Source organism: Sphaeramia orbicularis, chromosome 22 (genome assembly GCF_902148855.1).
Source record: "Sphaeramia orbicularis chromosome 22, fSphaOr1.1, whole genome shotgun sequence".
In the NCBI taxonomy this organism is placed as follows: domain Eukaryota; kingdom Metazoa; phylum Chordata; class Actinopteri; order Kurtiformes; family Apogonidae; genus Sphaeramia; species Sphaeramia orbicularis.
The window spans coordinates 44,484,762-44,502,533 of record NC_043978.1 but is presented as its reverse complement, the minus strand read 5'-3'; the positions used below and the strand labels follow the sequence as shown (position 1 = coordinate 44,502,533).

Here is a 17,772-nt window from a genome sequence, read left to right as displayed (position 1 = left end):
CATCCAGAGGCTTTGTTGGTGAGTGAGTGTGAGTGTGTGTACTAACGGTGAGGCAGACGGTTTTCAGATTGTGCAGGCGGTCCAGAGCCTCCTGGGGCTTGGCCAGGTACTGGGGAAGCTCGGCATGCAGCAGCCGCATGGAGAACGGCACCATGGAGCCTGGTGGGGAGGGAGGGAGGGAGGGAGGAGACGGGAGGACAAGAGGAAAGCAGGGAGATAATATGTGAGGGAAGGAGGGGGGGATAAGAAACAGGGTGGGATGAGGACACAGCAGGAGAGAGAGCGAGTGAGGAAGGGAGAAAAAAAGAAAGAGGGAAGGCGGAGAGAGACAGAAAGACACAGAGCACGGGATGAGAATATAAACCCATCCACCCACACACAGACTGCACACAGCCCTGGAGGCAGGAACCTACAGATGGCATTGAGCTACGTATGGCTGCTTATTAAACCCTCTCATCTCTCTCTGTGTGTGCTGCACAGCTCCATCACTCATCGCTCTGCCTCATCCCTCTGTGTCTCTCTGCCTCTACATCATTCACACTGTCTCCCTTTCCTCGCATACTCACAAACACAAAGACACACACATCCCTGAGGAAGAGCCTATATTCAGGTGAGTCCCCAGGCTTTGATCAGGGCCTCTTTGATACTGTCATCAGATCTGAAGCTCAGCTACCTGGTCCATCTCAGCTGCTGCTGCTGCTGCTGCTGCTTCTGCCCGTCTGTGTATCTCTATTCCTATCTCTCTCGTCTCTCTGCTTGTGTTTTCTATCTCAAATACATTTACCCCAGTGACTGCATTACTGCCCTGCATTACATCGTTTTATCTTCTCACTGACCCGGCGCTTACTCTCTCTTGGCTTAATTTTTTATTCCATCCCTCTTGGGGTGTCAGCAAAGTTTCATCATCTTGGACTGAAGATTTTAAATACCTTTTGTGTCTGTTGGAATTAAATGTTAGAAAAATTCCATAAGTGGGAGGGAAAATAACCCATGAAACCACAACACTCTAAAGCCCTTTGAAAAGTTTTTGAAAGCCAACAGATTTAATCAGTTCACCTTGGGATTTCTGACCAGTAGGAGCACAATGGGTCGGTAATTTGCACTTCAAGCTTATACTAGTATGTTGTTGGTAAAACAGATAAAAACAGATAAAAATCAGGATATATATTATTACTATGTTAGATTTTAGAAAATGAATGAATGGAAATATGTACATTTGGGACATGTTTTTTTTAAATTATCCAGCTAGAAACCTATAATATGTTTCTGCTTCATTTATTTTCTAAAATCTAATATAATAATATATATCCTGATTATATATAATACATATCCAGATTTTTATGATCAAATTAAAGTCACACATGTATAAATTATTATTGTTTTAAATATGTTTTACACCTCATTACATTATTGCATTTAAATTCAACACAAGAACCCCTTTTACTGTTTTAATGTAACCTGTCTGAGACTTCAGTCCGTACTTTGACACTTATGCAGTCACAGCCAACATGTCGAGTTTACTCTTAAATGTTTAAAATCAGAGATGCTGTGGTGTACACATGCTGCTCTGAACTTATTCATATCTGGAGGGTACGCGGGCCGTTCCAGGATGATTGTAGACATTTAGAATAGATCTTTATAAAGATTTAAATCACTCAGATCAAGGGCCAGCTAAAATATTCTTCTTTGAGCAACATGGGTTGCAAAGATTAATTTTCACATGTGGCTCATTGCTATTGGAGCACCTGCTTATGGGAACTAAGAACTAAAACAAGCTGTAGAAAACAGTCCAGTGTTCACGGACATGAGTTGACTGCAGTTCTAAGCAAACAATATCCAGTTTTTAACACTGTTCCAGCTGTAGAGGAGCAGAGGAGAGACTGAAGAACTCAAAAGAAGTGTCGGATTTTTGCAGAAATTCTGATCTGAAACCTTTCCACAGAAATTGATATATTGTTGTACATTATATACTGTAACAGTGACATTCATTAGCTTAGCAATGGAATTAGCCAACATCAACAATCAACCAGTTTCTACACAAAACTCGTGAGCATATCATTAGCCTCACAGCATACCTGCTTAAGTCATATTTTTGGGTCAAATTTTGATATTAGCATAACTTTACTCCTCTAACACTCCTGCTTCATTTTCTGCAGATATCACAATTTGGCCAAAAATATGACTTAGGCAATTATACTGTGAGACTAACGATATATTTTCCATAGTCCATCCTTAATTACATAATGCAAACTAAAACAAATGTTTATTTCCCCTCTGTTTACACTGTGATTGCTACATCATCTTGGTTCATATTGGTCAAACATAACATGATTTTTAACAATACAGGACCTTTAATCAACAATGGTTTCCTTCATCATATTTTATGCATTGTTTTATTCTACCCTTTTCAGTGGAGGCTTTGCTCATAAAAACTAATACTAAAAGTAGATTAAAATTCCACTAAAACTTTAACTCCTCTTAATCTCTAGAAGATGCAACAAGATAAAAAAAAACAATGTAAGCGATACAAACAGCCAAAAATAATTTAAAAAAGAGGCAACAAGACCAAAACAACATAAAAGATACATTAAGGCAAAAACTATTTTAAAGACTCATTAAGACGAAAATGACATAAATGACGCAATAAGATGAAAATATTGTAAAGGATTCAACAAAATGAAAAAAAAAAAAAAAGGAAAAATGACTAGCAGTAGTTGAGTTGAAATGTAGCTCTATGGCAGCGCATGATGCATTTTTCAAAGTTCAGGTCTTGAGGAGTTGTTGAATTTCTCTGGGAACAACTGCTCTGAATAAAACTCAAAGTACATGTAAAACTAGGTATGATTGAAAACTAAAATGAATGACTAAATAAGGGCAAAAACTAATGTTGATTTCAAGACTCCAATATCAAATGCACACTCTTAGTTTCTGTTGTGGTTTAAAATTAACTCACAGTTGGTGAGACATGTAGGTGATGGACAAAAGGACAAGAAAAAGCCCTTTTAATGTAAATGTTCAACATTTTAGATAAATATTGTTTTTATACTGCTGATGCATTTAATGAAGTCAAACACTTGAAGAATCCCTTATACTAAATTTTGCCTACATCAATAACCCATGACCAGCTGAGGTAAGAATGCTCTACAAAAACTGAATGATTCCAATTGAATGTGGTTCTTATGGGTTCTCTGGACTGGACTACCGGTCTGCCTCTGCATGTGAACTAATTTCCTCACATTTGCCTGCTTGTCCATCTTTTAATTTTTGCTGACATTAAACGTCGACTTGGATTTTTTAAAGAGCACAAATGCAGAGGCAGACATTCTTTCATCCAGAGGAAAAAAAGGGCCTAATTTTTTTTTTTAAAGGAGCAGAGAAAACTAGTGTTTGACCATGAGTTTGTTTTATCTAACCTGTGAGAAGACCAACACATCACACTTAATACGATTTGTAGAAGAGTTCACACTCAGAGCACACGAACAATACGAAGGGCATGAATGAAGTTGTGTTTCAGGCATGTGGTATGGAGTTTTAATTGGGCCCAACTTTTCATCTGGCAAACAAATTAATAACGGACAAACATTGATTCTTTCTGGAGCACTGAGTTGATGCTAATTCTTCAGAGAGCCATACACAGGCAGCTGTCTCTTAAGGCGTTCAAAGAGTGCGATCACGGGTAATAGATAGTCGATGCAAGCGCTGGGTCGGAGAAATGTTCGACTTCTGATGCCAGGCTACAAAACCCGTGCCAGTATGTCTGCGAGCACCTAGCAGGGCACAAAGCGTTTAATATTGAGCAACGGAAAGTCAATCGGTGCTCTCTTTACAAGGCTGTGCGGTGTAGCTTCAAGTGTACTTTTTTTTTTTTTTTGGTATGAGTGGGTTTGGGTTTGTGTGTGTGTGTGTGCATGCAGCTGTGTCTCTACTACTGCCTTCACTGTGGTAGCCCGAGGGGCGAAGCAGATCCAAAGTAATGGGAATACATTAGAGAGCAATTCATGCAGTGTAAAAAGAGGAAAAACAAAACCAAAGAACTGCTGGAGACAAGCAGAGTTGTTGGAGCTTCTCGACGATACAGTCTAATATCAAGCTCCTGGCAGAAACTTTCCTTTGAATATTTAATAGGACAGTGGTGGTATGCTTGTGTATTCAAAAAACGTGGGTAAAATGAATAATCCTTTTGGAGACTGAGCTGATAACATATTCTAAACTAACAGATAAGGGCTTCACAGTCGCTCCTCTACACAATTGTAGAGGCAACACCAAAACCAGCTTTCGGAGAGAAGTTACTGAACATTTAGACATGTTTTAGACACCGAAAAATTAATAACTCTACCACATGGGACAATCAAGAAACTTTTGGCAGCAGTGAAAGAGTCAGTGGAAGCCACTGCAGTTCCACTCACTGAGTGACAGGTAGGCAACAGCCCACTGAGCGGCAGTGTTGAATGCTGTGAAGCAAAAAAAAAACCAAACATCTAAAACGTAAGAGGCAGTTGCGAAGAAACACGCCTCCAAGGTCTGTTATATAACTGTAAATTACTTTTACATTTCATTTCAATATAGCACTCAATTAGCCTACCAGGAACAGTTTAATTTAATTGACTACCAAGAAATTGATTGTTTTCCGATATAGCTTGGTGACAGCTGTTGGCTTACAATCAAACCAGTAAAAAATGTCAGTAGTCGCTTTTACATTGACTGTCAAATTGAGCAAATGTAACTTGCACATAAAAATGTACCTAATGGAAAAACGACAATTTCGCCAAAAAGTTAAAAGTTTTTGTGCTGGCAATGAGGTGATTTTTGAGGCGTAGCGTAAATGCTATATCAAACAAAGCTGCAATGGAAAGACCTTTTTCCGCAACTAGAGTCATGCAAATAAAAAAAAAAAAAAAACGATATTGATGGACGTTACAACAAGCGAAGAAGAAGAGTTTTAAAAGAAACATGGCGCGGTATGTGTGGACACACCAAGAAAACTAATAATTTCTTAATTTAGTACAGAATCGAGGGGTAATATATAATAATAATGAATACATCTGTAACTCAACACAATATTTACATTCATCACCATGTTTATGAAACGACATCTCGTGTCATCTCCTGATTATAAATAAACAAATCATCACATTTGTGATTTAATGGAACATCCAACATTACACACTTCTGTTTTTCGACATTTAGTAAATATCTGTAAAGTTTTGTGCATATGTCCAATGGAAAAGTGACTACTGTGTTCTTCGACAGTTGTAAGGTACCACTATTTAGCCACCAGCTAAAAGGAAAAACTGATGTCAATGTTCAGAGTCTGACACTTTTTGGTTATCATTCTGGTAATATTTTTATTTAAGTGCTGAGAAGATGTTTTTCAATATGGCACTAGCTTACTGATTCCTGTTTGTTTATTATCAGTCTATTAGCTGGTAGAATGCTTACAGCTAACAGCAGCTACTGGTAACAGCCAATAGCTTGCAGACTAGACCTTAGCCTTCACATTAATTATTGTCAGTATATCCAGAATTAGACACTTTTAAGGCAACAAGTTTGTAAAATGTTTAAAATATTCACAAAAATTATATTATCCTTTAGCTTACTACTCCTAAGCTAACAACTAAAAGGGAAAAATACTTACACAGTACATGTCACAAGCACCTACGTAGAACTCACATTATTGGATAGGACTTATATTAAACACAAAGTGTTGCTGAGGGGACAGAATGATGTCAATACATGTCCTTTTCACCAGGTCAATATTTGTGACCCTTAATGAATGTGAGTGTGTGTAGTGTGTGTACTGTATGTATGCGTACCTCTCCTCCCGGGGTAAACAGCAGGGTAATATTCATAGTAAAGGTCTGGTTGGTCCAAGTTGCCGAAGGGTTCAATCTCCAGCTCAGCGTTTTGGAAGAGGTTCAGCTTGGTCAGAAGGGCGAGCCGCACAAACCAAAGCTGCAAAACACACATATACACACACAAACATGACTCCCTCTGCTTAGTAAAAACATGCAAAATTAATCCAACACTACATACAGAAAAAAGATACTGCAGATGCATCATGAAACTCATCCAGGCTCCTCCGACTGCTGATCTGTCATTAAAGAACAGTCCAGTAATCCTTTTAAAGGCATAATAAGTCATTTCTGCCATTAGGTTGTTGTTATTAAAGCAAAAATAAAAGACAAACACTGTCAAGTGTGAGATGGGATGAATTAATACCTGAATAAAACAATGTTTGTTCAATCAAATAGACTTACACTGAATGAACCATTTAAATCATTTATTGATTTAATGTTAAACAATTTGAGTGGCAAAAATATAATTAACACAGGAAAGAAAAAGTTTTATTTGACTCATGTTGAAGTCATTCATTTAAATCATTCTGAAATTTCATCGGATATTGTTGCTTTCTGTAAGTTAAGTTTAATGATACTTTCATGAAAAAAAGACTTGTTCTTGTAAAAAAAAAAAAAAACGTGTACAATGCCATGTCATTTGAACCATTTATATGGTGTTCATCAAGTGAACAATGACCGATATTATTAAGTACAGTGGAAATAAAAAAAAGTTATCCTCAATATTACTGAACAGTTGTACATTGTTTGAATAATTAAATGTACTATAATTTAAAAGAGCTTTATTAAAGCTGTAATCTAAATGCATTCTTATGAAATACTGAAGTTTGAATCTACTTTTCTTGTTAAATATTTGTTTTATATCTAGGGTGCATTGAGTGCATTTGATTAACTTTTTAAAATACATTTTAAATTATATAACAAAACTTTAATTTACTCAGTAATATTACTTTTCACTTCATTGCCATAGGCCTTTCTTTTTTTTTTTTTTTCTTTTTTTTTTTAAACAGTGTCTTACAATAAGAGTGTTTTCATCCCAACTGCCACTGAAAATCTGACCTGACCCTCATTTACAGACAATATAACATTCAAGGTTTGTCACATTATATTCAGTCAGGTATATATTCATGCTGATGAAATAGCTTCAAGTTATGAAAAAACTTTGACATCATCATGAATATTAGTAACAAAGCTGTGATTGATTGAAAGGTGACTAAATGATTGAATAAAATTATGAATTTCATGATTTGAAATATCTCATATTGAGTAAGTGCAGAGGTAAAAAAGTCCTAGACATATTTAGATATAATAAAGCATAAGCATATTTATAAATCTCTAGCAGCATAATTTCAAAAAACGTGTCCCAAATATGTAAACTTCAATTCACTCTTAATAATACCGTATACATACTGATATCAAGATTTTTTTATGATCAAGTAACAATAAAGTCACATATTTATAAATCATTATTTTTTTAAATATATCTAACCCCTCATTACATTATTGCATCTAAAGCCTAAATTCCACACACTTTTACTGTTAATGGATTTCTATAACCTGTCTGAGACTTCATTCTGTAATTCGGTGTTCATGCAGTCACAGCCAACATGTGGAGTTTACTCTTAAATGTTTAAAATCAGAGATGCTGTGGTGTATAGATGCAGTTCAGAACTTATTCACATCTGGAGGGTATGCAGGCCGTTCCAGGACGATGTTGTGCAAAAAATCTCGAGAGCCTTTGACAGCACAGAGCCCCGACGCACTTGGAAAGAAGCCCAGGCACAAGCAGCTGCATCCTCATCTGATAGAGTTGAAGCCGGACTGCCTCCCTGACCCGCTGAGGAAGGATCTGACAGCTCCGGAGCAGTATGGGAGCCCGTGAGGAGGCAGTTCTCTCAACCCCTGTCTCCACTCTGTACCGCCGCCGCAGCACTGCCTGCTGTCATTAGCACAGACTCAGCGCTTGTGGACATGGCGGAGCAGAGCAGAGATTGTGCAGAGGTGTTGGGTTAAGTGTTTACCATCTTTATGATGGGTTTCAGGAGGATACATGCAGCATTTAGATAACGCTCGATGATGTAACAACTACTTAAAATGCATGTAGGCAGAGTTTATGAGTGCCTGATTAGAACATTTACATATTCTTTCAGGCCACAGTCATTTCAAGGTACGCCAATATCACATTTTATTGTTTGTTTTACATCTTTGATAAACAAATCTCTGACACACTTGGAATTAAATACTTTTACTGTCTTTTTAGAACATATGAGTAAAACGCCTTGATGTTTACTGAGCAGATAAATGGTTTTAAATGGTTTTCATTTCTGCCTCTGGGTTCAGAGGATGCTGTGACAAGACTGTAGGTCTTTTGCTTTTGTATGTGCTTTATATTGACTGTCTGCCCCTGCTGGTGATGCTCAAAGATTTCTCACAAAGTTTGCATGCACATTTCCCAAAAGGAATCTTTAACCCATAAAGACCCGGTGCTACTTCAGTGGCAGTTCCCAAATTAGTTTTTCTCTATATTTAACCTTTCTTAAGTGATTTATCACCGTTGATTATAATATTATCCTCCATATTTTGTGTTTTTTCACAGAAAGTCATGTATTTTTCTGTTTAATTTGCTGATCATGTAGATGTTTATATAAACTCAGATTAAAGTTCATGTTATGTCAAAAACAGAGAAAACTGAAGAAAAAAGTGACTTTTTCAGTCAAATATATCATTAACTGAACATGAAGTATCTCTATCCACTGTCATTGATCCAACTCCATGGGTTTTCCTGGTGAATCAATGTTATAGAAGATGAGTTTTTCCACGTTCACTACAAAGCCAGTGAACATCCCAATGGGCCATATCTGATGACCATGAAAAGATGACAAACTGCATTTTACACCAGTTATTTACACGTATTGATAGGATTAGTGGATAAACAGATATCAACCATTTTAGATCAGCAGATGATTTAGGTTGACGGTGGATGTTTGGGTCTTTATGAGTTAATACCAACGCTGACATTTGGGATTGTCTAGGTAGACCTCAATAAATTTCTGGGCACACGCCTATGTAGGTGCACAGACAGTGCTTATGATAACATATCACTTGGTCTGACCTACACTCTCTCACGGAACGGAGAGTATTTTGGCGGTGCTAGATGACTGCTCCGAATGCCATGAGAGCCACTTCTGTTCAAAATAAACTGATCGTATAAGCAAACAACACTGGGGCAACAGTTTGGAAAAACAAATATTTTTCCATACTGTGAAGAACCCTGAAGCATTCAGGCTGAAATATCATGAAAAAAACATCTATCAATTTGTGTATTATGTAAGTTAATATTCATGTGTCTCTTTTAGTGTTAGCAGTATGTAAAAGTTATACACAACAAAAATGTCCTGTGGGTGAAAGAGTGGGTGGTACAAGTTCGAGTTGGCCGGACCAAAACTTTACTATGATGCACTATGATGCTCAGCAATGATCTTTTTTATTGACCTTAGAGTTAGAGTTTAGATTATCCAGTTTAGGGCATAAAACAAAGACCAGATTTTTTAAAAACTGTGGAAAGTTGACGAAGAATGTAAAACAAACAAGTAAGAAGTGAACAAGTACGCAGAGCTTACTAACACCCCCGCCCAGTAGCACAACATTTTGCCCCTCCTGTTCACCGATCCCCTGCCTACCCAGGGATTATGTTTGAGTCTTAACTTTCAATGTTTTCAAAAACTTTCCAAAAAATTTGTAAAAAAAACAAACAAAAAAAAACCTCCAAACAAACAAAAAATGCAAAAATTGAGAGAAAAGCACATGTAAAAATGTGTGTCAAACTTGAAAAGAATTGAGTGAATAGTGTCTGAGAAATTCATTCATTCATCTTCTGAAATCACTTTATCCTCACTAGGGTCATGGGGGGTGCTGGAGTCTATCCCAGCTACTTATGGGCGAAGGCGTGGTACACCATGGACAAGTCGCCAGTTCATCACAAGGCTGAAATATAGAGACAAACAACCAATCACTCACTCACATTCACACCTATGGGCAGTTATAGGTTGACCAGTTAACCTATCAGTGCATGTCTTTGGAAGGTGGGAGGAACCCAGAGTACTCAGAGAGAACCCAGGCAAACATGGAGAGAACATGCAAACTCCACACAGAAAGGTCCCTGGTTGGACAAATTTTCTTAGTTAAAATTTTCAAAACTTTGTAAAAAATTAAAAAAAAAAAAAAAAATTCAGCCATTAAACTGTGCACTGTACCTCTCCTAGTAGAAAAGAACATGTGTATCAAATTTGAAAAGTACTGCGTGAACAGTGTTGGAGAAATGGGTTGGACAAAAATCTTGGATGGACAGAATCCCTGGTATATCTATAAACCCCGGCCCTCTGGGACGGGCGGGGGGTATAATAGGTGAGTAAGTTTGAGTTATTTAACCGTCTAAGCAGAAAAGCGTGGCCTCTTTCAGGACTTTCTGCAGCCACCCATCTTCTGGACTGAATCCCACAAACCAGCAAAACACATGCAGAAGCATATTCTTCATAAAGGTCTTTGATTGTCTTTTCTTGTACAGTAAAACTCCACTGTTAGTTTGACTGAACTGAGTAATTATACGGTAAAGAAAATAAATAATATAATAGGATATGTCATTACTCCAAATGTTATATAATATCAGTCTGTACATTTGATTACGCTGGTTCCATTTTCAATTTAATTTATCTGCAAACACAACTGTTTGGAGATTATTTCATTAATATGTAATATAACACATGTATTGGCTTCAGTGACTTCTTACACTCACAAGCCCACAGAGACAGACAGACAGAGGGACAGACAGATGAGCGGTCGTTGGCGTCCTACCTGCAGTGAGTCGGTGGTGTGGGAGGTTGCCTGGCCAGCCTTTCCGTATCCCTGACCATGAGCTGTCAGCAGCCGGCCTGTTAGATCCACCGCAGCCCGCCAGTTCTTACTGCTCTGTAGGGGAGAGGAGAAGCAAGGAAATGCAAAACAAGTCTGAGTGACGGACGGATGGACAGAAACACAGAAGTTGACCTGTGGCTATAAACTGTTTATATGTGGTTACTGTAGTGTTGACACTGATGTATGATAACATGCTCAAAAAGACAGAGTACTAGCAAGGTATGAGTATCTTTGTGCGGGCTATTTGGAAACCTGATGTACAAGAATAATGTGACACAGACAGACACAGAAGTGTGATTTTAACATCTAATCCAGGGGTGTCAAACTAATTTTAGTTCAGGGGCCATATTTAGCCCAATATGATCTGAAGTGGGCTGAACCTGTAAAATAATACAGCTAAAATTTACTTAGGGGGTCAAATGAGTGGCCATTTTTGTCAAAAAAAAAAAAAAAAAAAAAAGTTGTAAGAAATGCATAGAACTGTGTTGAAATAATGGCAATACATTTGTGCACAGACTACTGATATTATTTGATGGTGGAAGCTATATTTTCAGAAATATTGGATTTTGAATAGCACGTGTATGTGAAAACTTGCTGGTAGACGGACGTGACAGTGGACGGACGTGACATTACCCATGACGCTCTGGTCAGTACCAGTACTTTATTAGTAATAAACTTATATACTAACTATTGCTAATTATCCTCTTATTCATAAATGTTAGCATTGTGGATCTAAAACAATAACAGCTGACACAAAAACACAAAATGTGGCAGTGGACGGATGTGACATGGTTGTTGTGGATCCCATCATACTGATGCTCGGAAGCCATGTCACTGTTTCCAGAAATGATCCCTGTGCAAAAACTAGGATCATAATTATTTATTGTACAGTTTATCCTCATACTAAAGAGTAAATAACAATATAGAATTGTTATTTCTTTATAAAAATGCTTATTATTAGAAAACTGTTGATTTAAAAAGTGGCGTGTGACATTCTTAATGTATGTATAGGCGTAACATAAGCAGGATGGATCAGCACCATACTCCATATTGCAACCTGTAAAAATAAAACGTGATATGTTGTATATAATCTTGTAAGAAAAATTGGGGAATCTAAAAGAACAGAATATTTGTTTTTCAGGTAAATTCAGTTAAAATATAACTTGGCCATTTGTGACATGAAAATATAGCATTAATTGCAATGAAATTGGACATTTTTGACCTGAAAACATAGTTCATAATGGCCATCAACATGTTGACACAGAACTGAAATCCTGTACATTTGCATAACTTGCCTTTACCAACACAAAGTTCCTTTGGGGATTCACTTATATTGATTTCTTATGCATAAAGACATAAATAAGACCTCTAACCAAATTTTAGCTGAATAACTGTGAAAAAAGTACAATTACATTATGAAAATGTTCACGTCTACACAGTTTTCTTAAAAAATAACATGAACCTGATGTGACTTAAAAAAAAATAAGTGAAATTTTAGGAATATTAGTTTATCATTTACACATGTGCATTACAACTTACAGATCAGAGTGGATATACAAATACACAAAACAATTACAGGCAGAATATTGTTAAAATTGCTCTGACTTCTTTTAAGACATTTCAGGTTGTTCATATTTGTTCATGTTATTCACATTTTTTGTGAAAGGATAGTTTGTAAACGTAAACATTTTCATGTAATATTACTTTTTTTGCAATAAAACAAAGAGAAAATTTTGGAGCTGTCATTATTTATAGGTTATTATGACTATGACTATGACTGGTCTGACCCACTTGAGATCACATTGTTCTGTACGTGGAACCTGAACTAACATGATTTTAAAATCCTTGATTGTTTATATCTTCAGTGTAATTTTTGCATTTCACAAATTCATCCCTCGGGCTGGATTGGACCCTTTAGTGGGCTGGTTTTGGCCTGCAGGCCGTATGTTTGAAACTGGTGGTCTAATCAATAAAAATGCAGTAAAAACAATAAAGGAATCACAGATGCAGCCTAACAACAGAAACTAATAAAAATATCCATCAGTGTTACAAACTACCATCTACCCTGTTTGAGGATAGACTGAATTTATGATGTGCACTTGAATGCACCATGAAGTTAATGCTAGTTTTTAGTTTAGTTTATCAGTTTATTAAGTTGTGGACAATCCCAGTTAATTAACTGTATCAATAATGGTAAAAAGGGCAGCTTTAGCTAACATGGCTACTATCCTGCTGTAGTCCCAGGCCTGATGACAAAAGGCACCCTAAAAAAACAATATATTACAGCATATTAATTAAAAGAGAGTTAAGACAGCTAAGAGACAAGATAAATCAATAAAGATAAGTGTTTGCACCCACATTCTCTGTCATACAAAGTCATGTAGATTTCAGTGTTTTCTGACAATTGGAAAAACAAGAGACATAACAGAGTCAACTTAAGACCCACTTACTAGGAAATAAGGACTGCACTGTTTGGAGGGAAAAGTCATGTTGTGATTATTGTGGACAACACTGTGATTTGCTTCTGTTTGCTGGGTTATCAAGGAAAATGCACAGACTGATGATCATTTTGAAAAGAAGATTACTTCCCCCTTGACTCAAACATTCAAAAGTGAAATAGGATTAAGAAATACTAAAGTTTAAATAAAGTAATATATTAAGTGGGAAAAAATTACACCTATTCCTGCTGATTGTCATTGAATGTAAAATATTACAACACACACTGGACTGGACGTGGATAAAATGCAGGCTTTGGTGATTACATAATTCTGTGCACCTCTACAGCTGTGTCCAAAACACAGACTGCATGTAAAACATGGACAACACAACTGCTCAGCAAATGTGGAGCCAACATATTTTGATTGCCTCACAGTGGCTGATTGCAGTACAGCTCATAAACCCATATCCTCTCTGTTCATCAACTGGACTGATGTGTACTTTTAATTAAACATTTAGCACACATCCAGTGAATTTATCATGAATGTGATTTTGGCCTTTTTAGGTCCATTTCATTAGGCTGATTTATGTTCTAGATGTCTTTAAAAAATATTGTTTTCTAATGAGCTATTTGATGATATAAAAGGGGTGATGCTTTCTATGATTGGCAGATCTAATAACCATTTGCTGTCATGATTCTTCTTCAGCTCCCACCTCCTTGACGCTGATTTTGCCTTCATTCTGCATAACAGGAGGAGGCTGTGTTACATTTGCTTGACATGTAAAAGAGGCTGTATATATAGGCTGTGGAAAATTCCCATAATAGAATTTTAAAAAATAGGACCAATGGCCTTATATCTCACCGGCATATTCAATCAAGAAGCAGTAACAAAATGAATTTGCAAGGTTGTCAGGTTCTAGATTCTAGACATTGGAGACCCTGTGTTAGACTCTTTAAGGTCGCTAAAGGTCAAAGGTCACAGACCCAAATGAAAGTCAATATATGACTACCTATCAGTGCTCAATAGTAACTACATTGTTGTAAATAAGAATGTTTTCTTGATCTGTCTTGCCTGGTTAAATAAAAAAAATAAATAAATAAATTATAACCAAAAAAAGATTGATATTGCTAACCATTTCCATGTCACAAGCCCATGGCCCATTATAAGCAAAGGCAAATATTTAATATTTACAAAATTTGTCAAAATTAAAAAATCTAAATTTCTCAAAACTGTGAACAAACTTTGTAGACATTGTCCCAAGGAAGCTATAGATAAAATTTTAAATGAATCTGACCAGTAGTTTCGTCTGAGAGGATGTTTGAAGAAATTGCTAATGAATATGACAATGAAGACGACAACAATGACAATGACGAAGACGCTATCAAACGCAGCGCCTTCCCAATAGCTCATGGCCTATCAGCCAGTGAGCTAAGAATTTAATCCCAAAATAAATTGGGTAACATTTTACAGGTGTGTGAATGAATAGGGTATAGGGAATAGTAAAGGGGGATAGGAAATGATAAGAGAAATCATTGACTGTTTAAAGTAAAGTTTAGTATAGAGTGAACTGAACCTGTTGACCATGAACATGTCATATAGCCAAAAACACCTGATCAAGTGACTAAATTGACCACTGGTAAGTGTGCAGTTACAGTTTATACTCCATCAGGACTGTCTGTCAGATTACAGTCTCACAAAGCCCCTATCTCAACAGCTTTTCACCTACCCATTATAGAAAAGGAGGTCTGCTTTGTACAAAACCTGTGACTTTCTTTGCTGATCATTGGTCAGCTGTGTGGAGATGAAAAAAAGGAGCCAGGATTTGAGCAAATTTCTGTCTCACAATGCCTGTGATTATTTCTGTCACTTTTCATGTGAAAATGTGTCAGTGTCCAGACACTTTGATGGCACATTGTAGGAGCCGGTCCTTTTCTAGTGGCTCATTCCATGCCAGCTCACCTGGGCCCTCCCAGCTCATGTCACGGAGATTTTCTTGAAAATGTTCATGTGAAAACTTCTATTAAATTCACAGGACCTTGAAAAATCCTAAACCTCTACTCACAATCCTTTTTTTTCGTCGTAAATTTTTGAAGATTGGCCCTTGGAGCTAAATTTCACCATAAATATAGGCATTTCAAGCCCCACCAATTGCTTTTTGTACCAAACATGAAAGAAACCCTAAGGATAATTTGCAACGCATTCACATGAAATTAAATTAATAAACATGAATAATCTCTGACCCAAACCAATGCAGTTTCATTTTCAAAAAATATTATCTCCACTGTTTTATTGCAAACCAGATTTTGACTCTACAGTAGTTTTACATTATCTGGTTCTGTATAAAAAATGGGCTGATACAGAACTTACAATAAATTCTGAAAACAGCCTCAAATAGCTGAAACACCCAACAGTTTGACTGGGTTATTTAAAATCCCTTGAAACTCTTTTTTTATGATAAAGTGTTAATATTCAATGCAGATATGTTTACATTTTAAAGACATTTGCTTTAATTTATTTTTAATTAATTTCCTAATTTTATTATTTTTAACTGGGGTACTTGATCACCTCATGCTTCTAGACTTATTTATCCCCTTGTGCTAGTACCAGTTTCTAAGCCTGAGTGAAGCTCTGAGTTTCTTCTCCTTCTTTGAATTATGCACCATTTTATCGGGTTCGTAAACACTTTTGAAGGTCATATTCAAGCACTTTTAAGGGCCATTTTCAGCACAGCACCTTATCATTGAAGTAAAATATATATTTACAGGAATACGTACACTCATGGTTATTTTTTTCACTTTTTATCAAAATGATGTACTTCTATTATGCTATAAACATCTAAAATTGTTTCATAATAGCAAAAAGTTTTGAAATTAAATGAGAACATAAAATTTTATCCCAAAAAAAAGGAAGCCACTTGGCGTTCTTCAGGCATACTCACACGAGCCATAGATTAAGGATAAAAATTTATCTGGAGTTGACCCGAGAGCACCCGCTGATTTTATTTTTTTAACATAAATTTTTATTTTTCAAAATGTATCACCTCTCTGTAACATAAAATTTTTACGTCACTAAAATGGATTTTTGAAAACACTTTGCAAAGTCCGTATTTTACTCCAGTTCACATCTATCTGTGTGGTTTAGAGAAAACAGAGTCTTTAGGAAACAATTACATTCCGTTGCACCCCATTTTGTGGAACCCCATGGCTGCAATACTTGATGAGCATATGAAACAAGCACAGTGGCAGATGCATATCGGTAAATATGGATATCGGTATCTTTAACCCTCGCTGTAACACCAAGATTGCTATGATGTTTTGAAGTCAGTTTTTAGGGTCAGCACCATTTTAGTGAAACACATTTAGTGAGACATGTTTCCTTTGTCCTAGACCTGCTTAGACAATAGAGTAATGCTTTGTTTGTGTTATTTTTATGTACTTATGGACATATTTCTTAAAATGAAGGTTGTTTTGTCAAATTTCTATTTTTTTTTAAATAGGGCGGCAAAGTCAGTTTAGAAAATATCTATATTTGTTTAACAGGAATAAATGTGTAGCTTATCAAAAAAGACCCAACTTGTAATTACGTTCTAATGTCAATCACACTATAAACCTTTGATCCCAAATGGGAGAAAACAGAATTGCAGGTATCTGAATAAACAATACATATCTACACTAAAAAAAGCAGTCCCTGTTTATGAGAGAAGAAAAAGAAAATCAAAAGGAAAGCACCTGAAGCTTTGAATTTACAGAAAGGCAACAGCCAACACATCTGAGATGCCCAGTAAAGGGACGCTGCTTCGTTTTACTAATCAGCTGGTATTCCAGTGTCAGCTCTGCACTGATCATAATGTGATGTCTAAAACTGCAAAACAAAAAACCCTTCATTATTAAATGAGGCAGGTGTGTGTGGGTGAGTGTTTACAGCAGTGTGTAGAAATGCCACCCATTGAAGCTGGAGGACAAAGAACTCACACACACACAAAAGGAAAATGAAACACGGTGGACAGGTGAATATGCACACACACACACACACACACACACACACACACACACACACACACACACACACACACACACACACACACACACACACACACACACACACACACACACACACACAGCTAGATATTAGCAGCATCTGCTTCCACAGGAGGTGGTACAATAGGTAAGGGAAGGGAAAGGGGGGTGTGGGGGGACAGAGGTGGGGGATGGGGGGAGGTGTAGAGTCACCCCACCCTATCAACACACATGACAAGGTCAGCTTGCCGATTGGGTCCTAAGTGCTATGCCATTCATCACAGCCAGAGAGCTAATTAGGAGAGAGAGCGAGAGAGAGGGCTACTTTCTTTCTACTTATCTTCATCACGGAACTCATCAGCCTTTTCTCTCTGCTGTAGCTGTCCTCGCTCCCTTATTCATCTTCCCTCCTCTTCTCTGCTGCCTTCTCCGGATTCTCCCACAGTCTCCATCTCCCCCTTCCTTTCCTCTTCTTCTTCTTCTACCCTCCTTTCGGCCTCCCCTTCTCTTCCTGCTGTCACTGCTTCCTCCTCTTTTGCTTCTTCCTCATCC

General features: G+C 37.0%; 1 protein-coding gene across 3 annotated transcripts in view; it reads right to left on the bottom strand.

The window, feature by feature from the left end:
* The window catches only part of trappc12 (trafficking protein particle complex subunit 12), a 49,049-nt gene that overhangs the window by 11,061 nt on the left and 20,216 nt on the right, over positions 1–17,772 (bottom strand). For all 3 annotated transcript variants that reach the window (XM_030126491.1, XM_030126493.1, XM_030126492.1), the window contains 3 exons: positions 10,707–10,820; positions 5,814–5,952; positions 47–159 (listed from right to left, as the gene is read on the bottom strand). In XM_030126491.1, the coding sequence (XP_029982351.1) occupies positions 47–159; positions 5,814–5,952; positions 10,707–10,820 (366 nt within the window). The remainder of the gene's footprint in view (positions 1–46; positions 160–5,813; positions 5,953–10,706; positions 10,821–17,772) is intronic.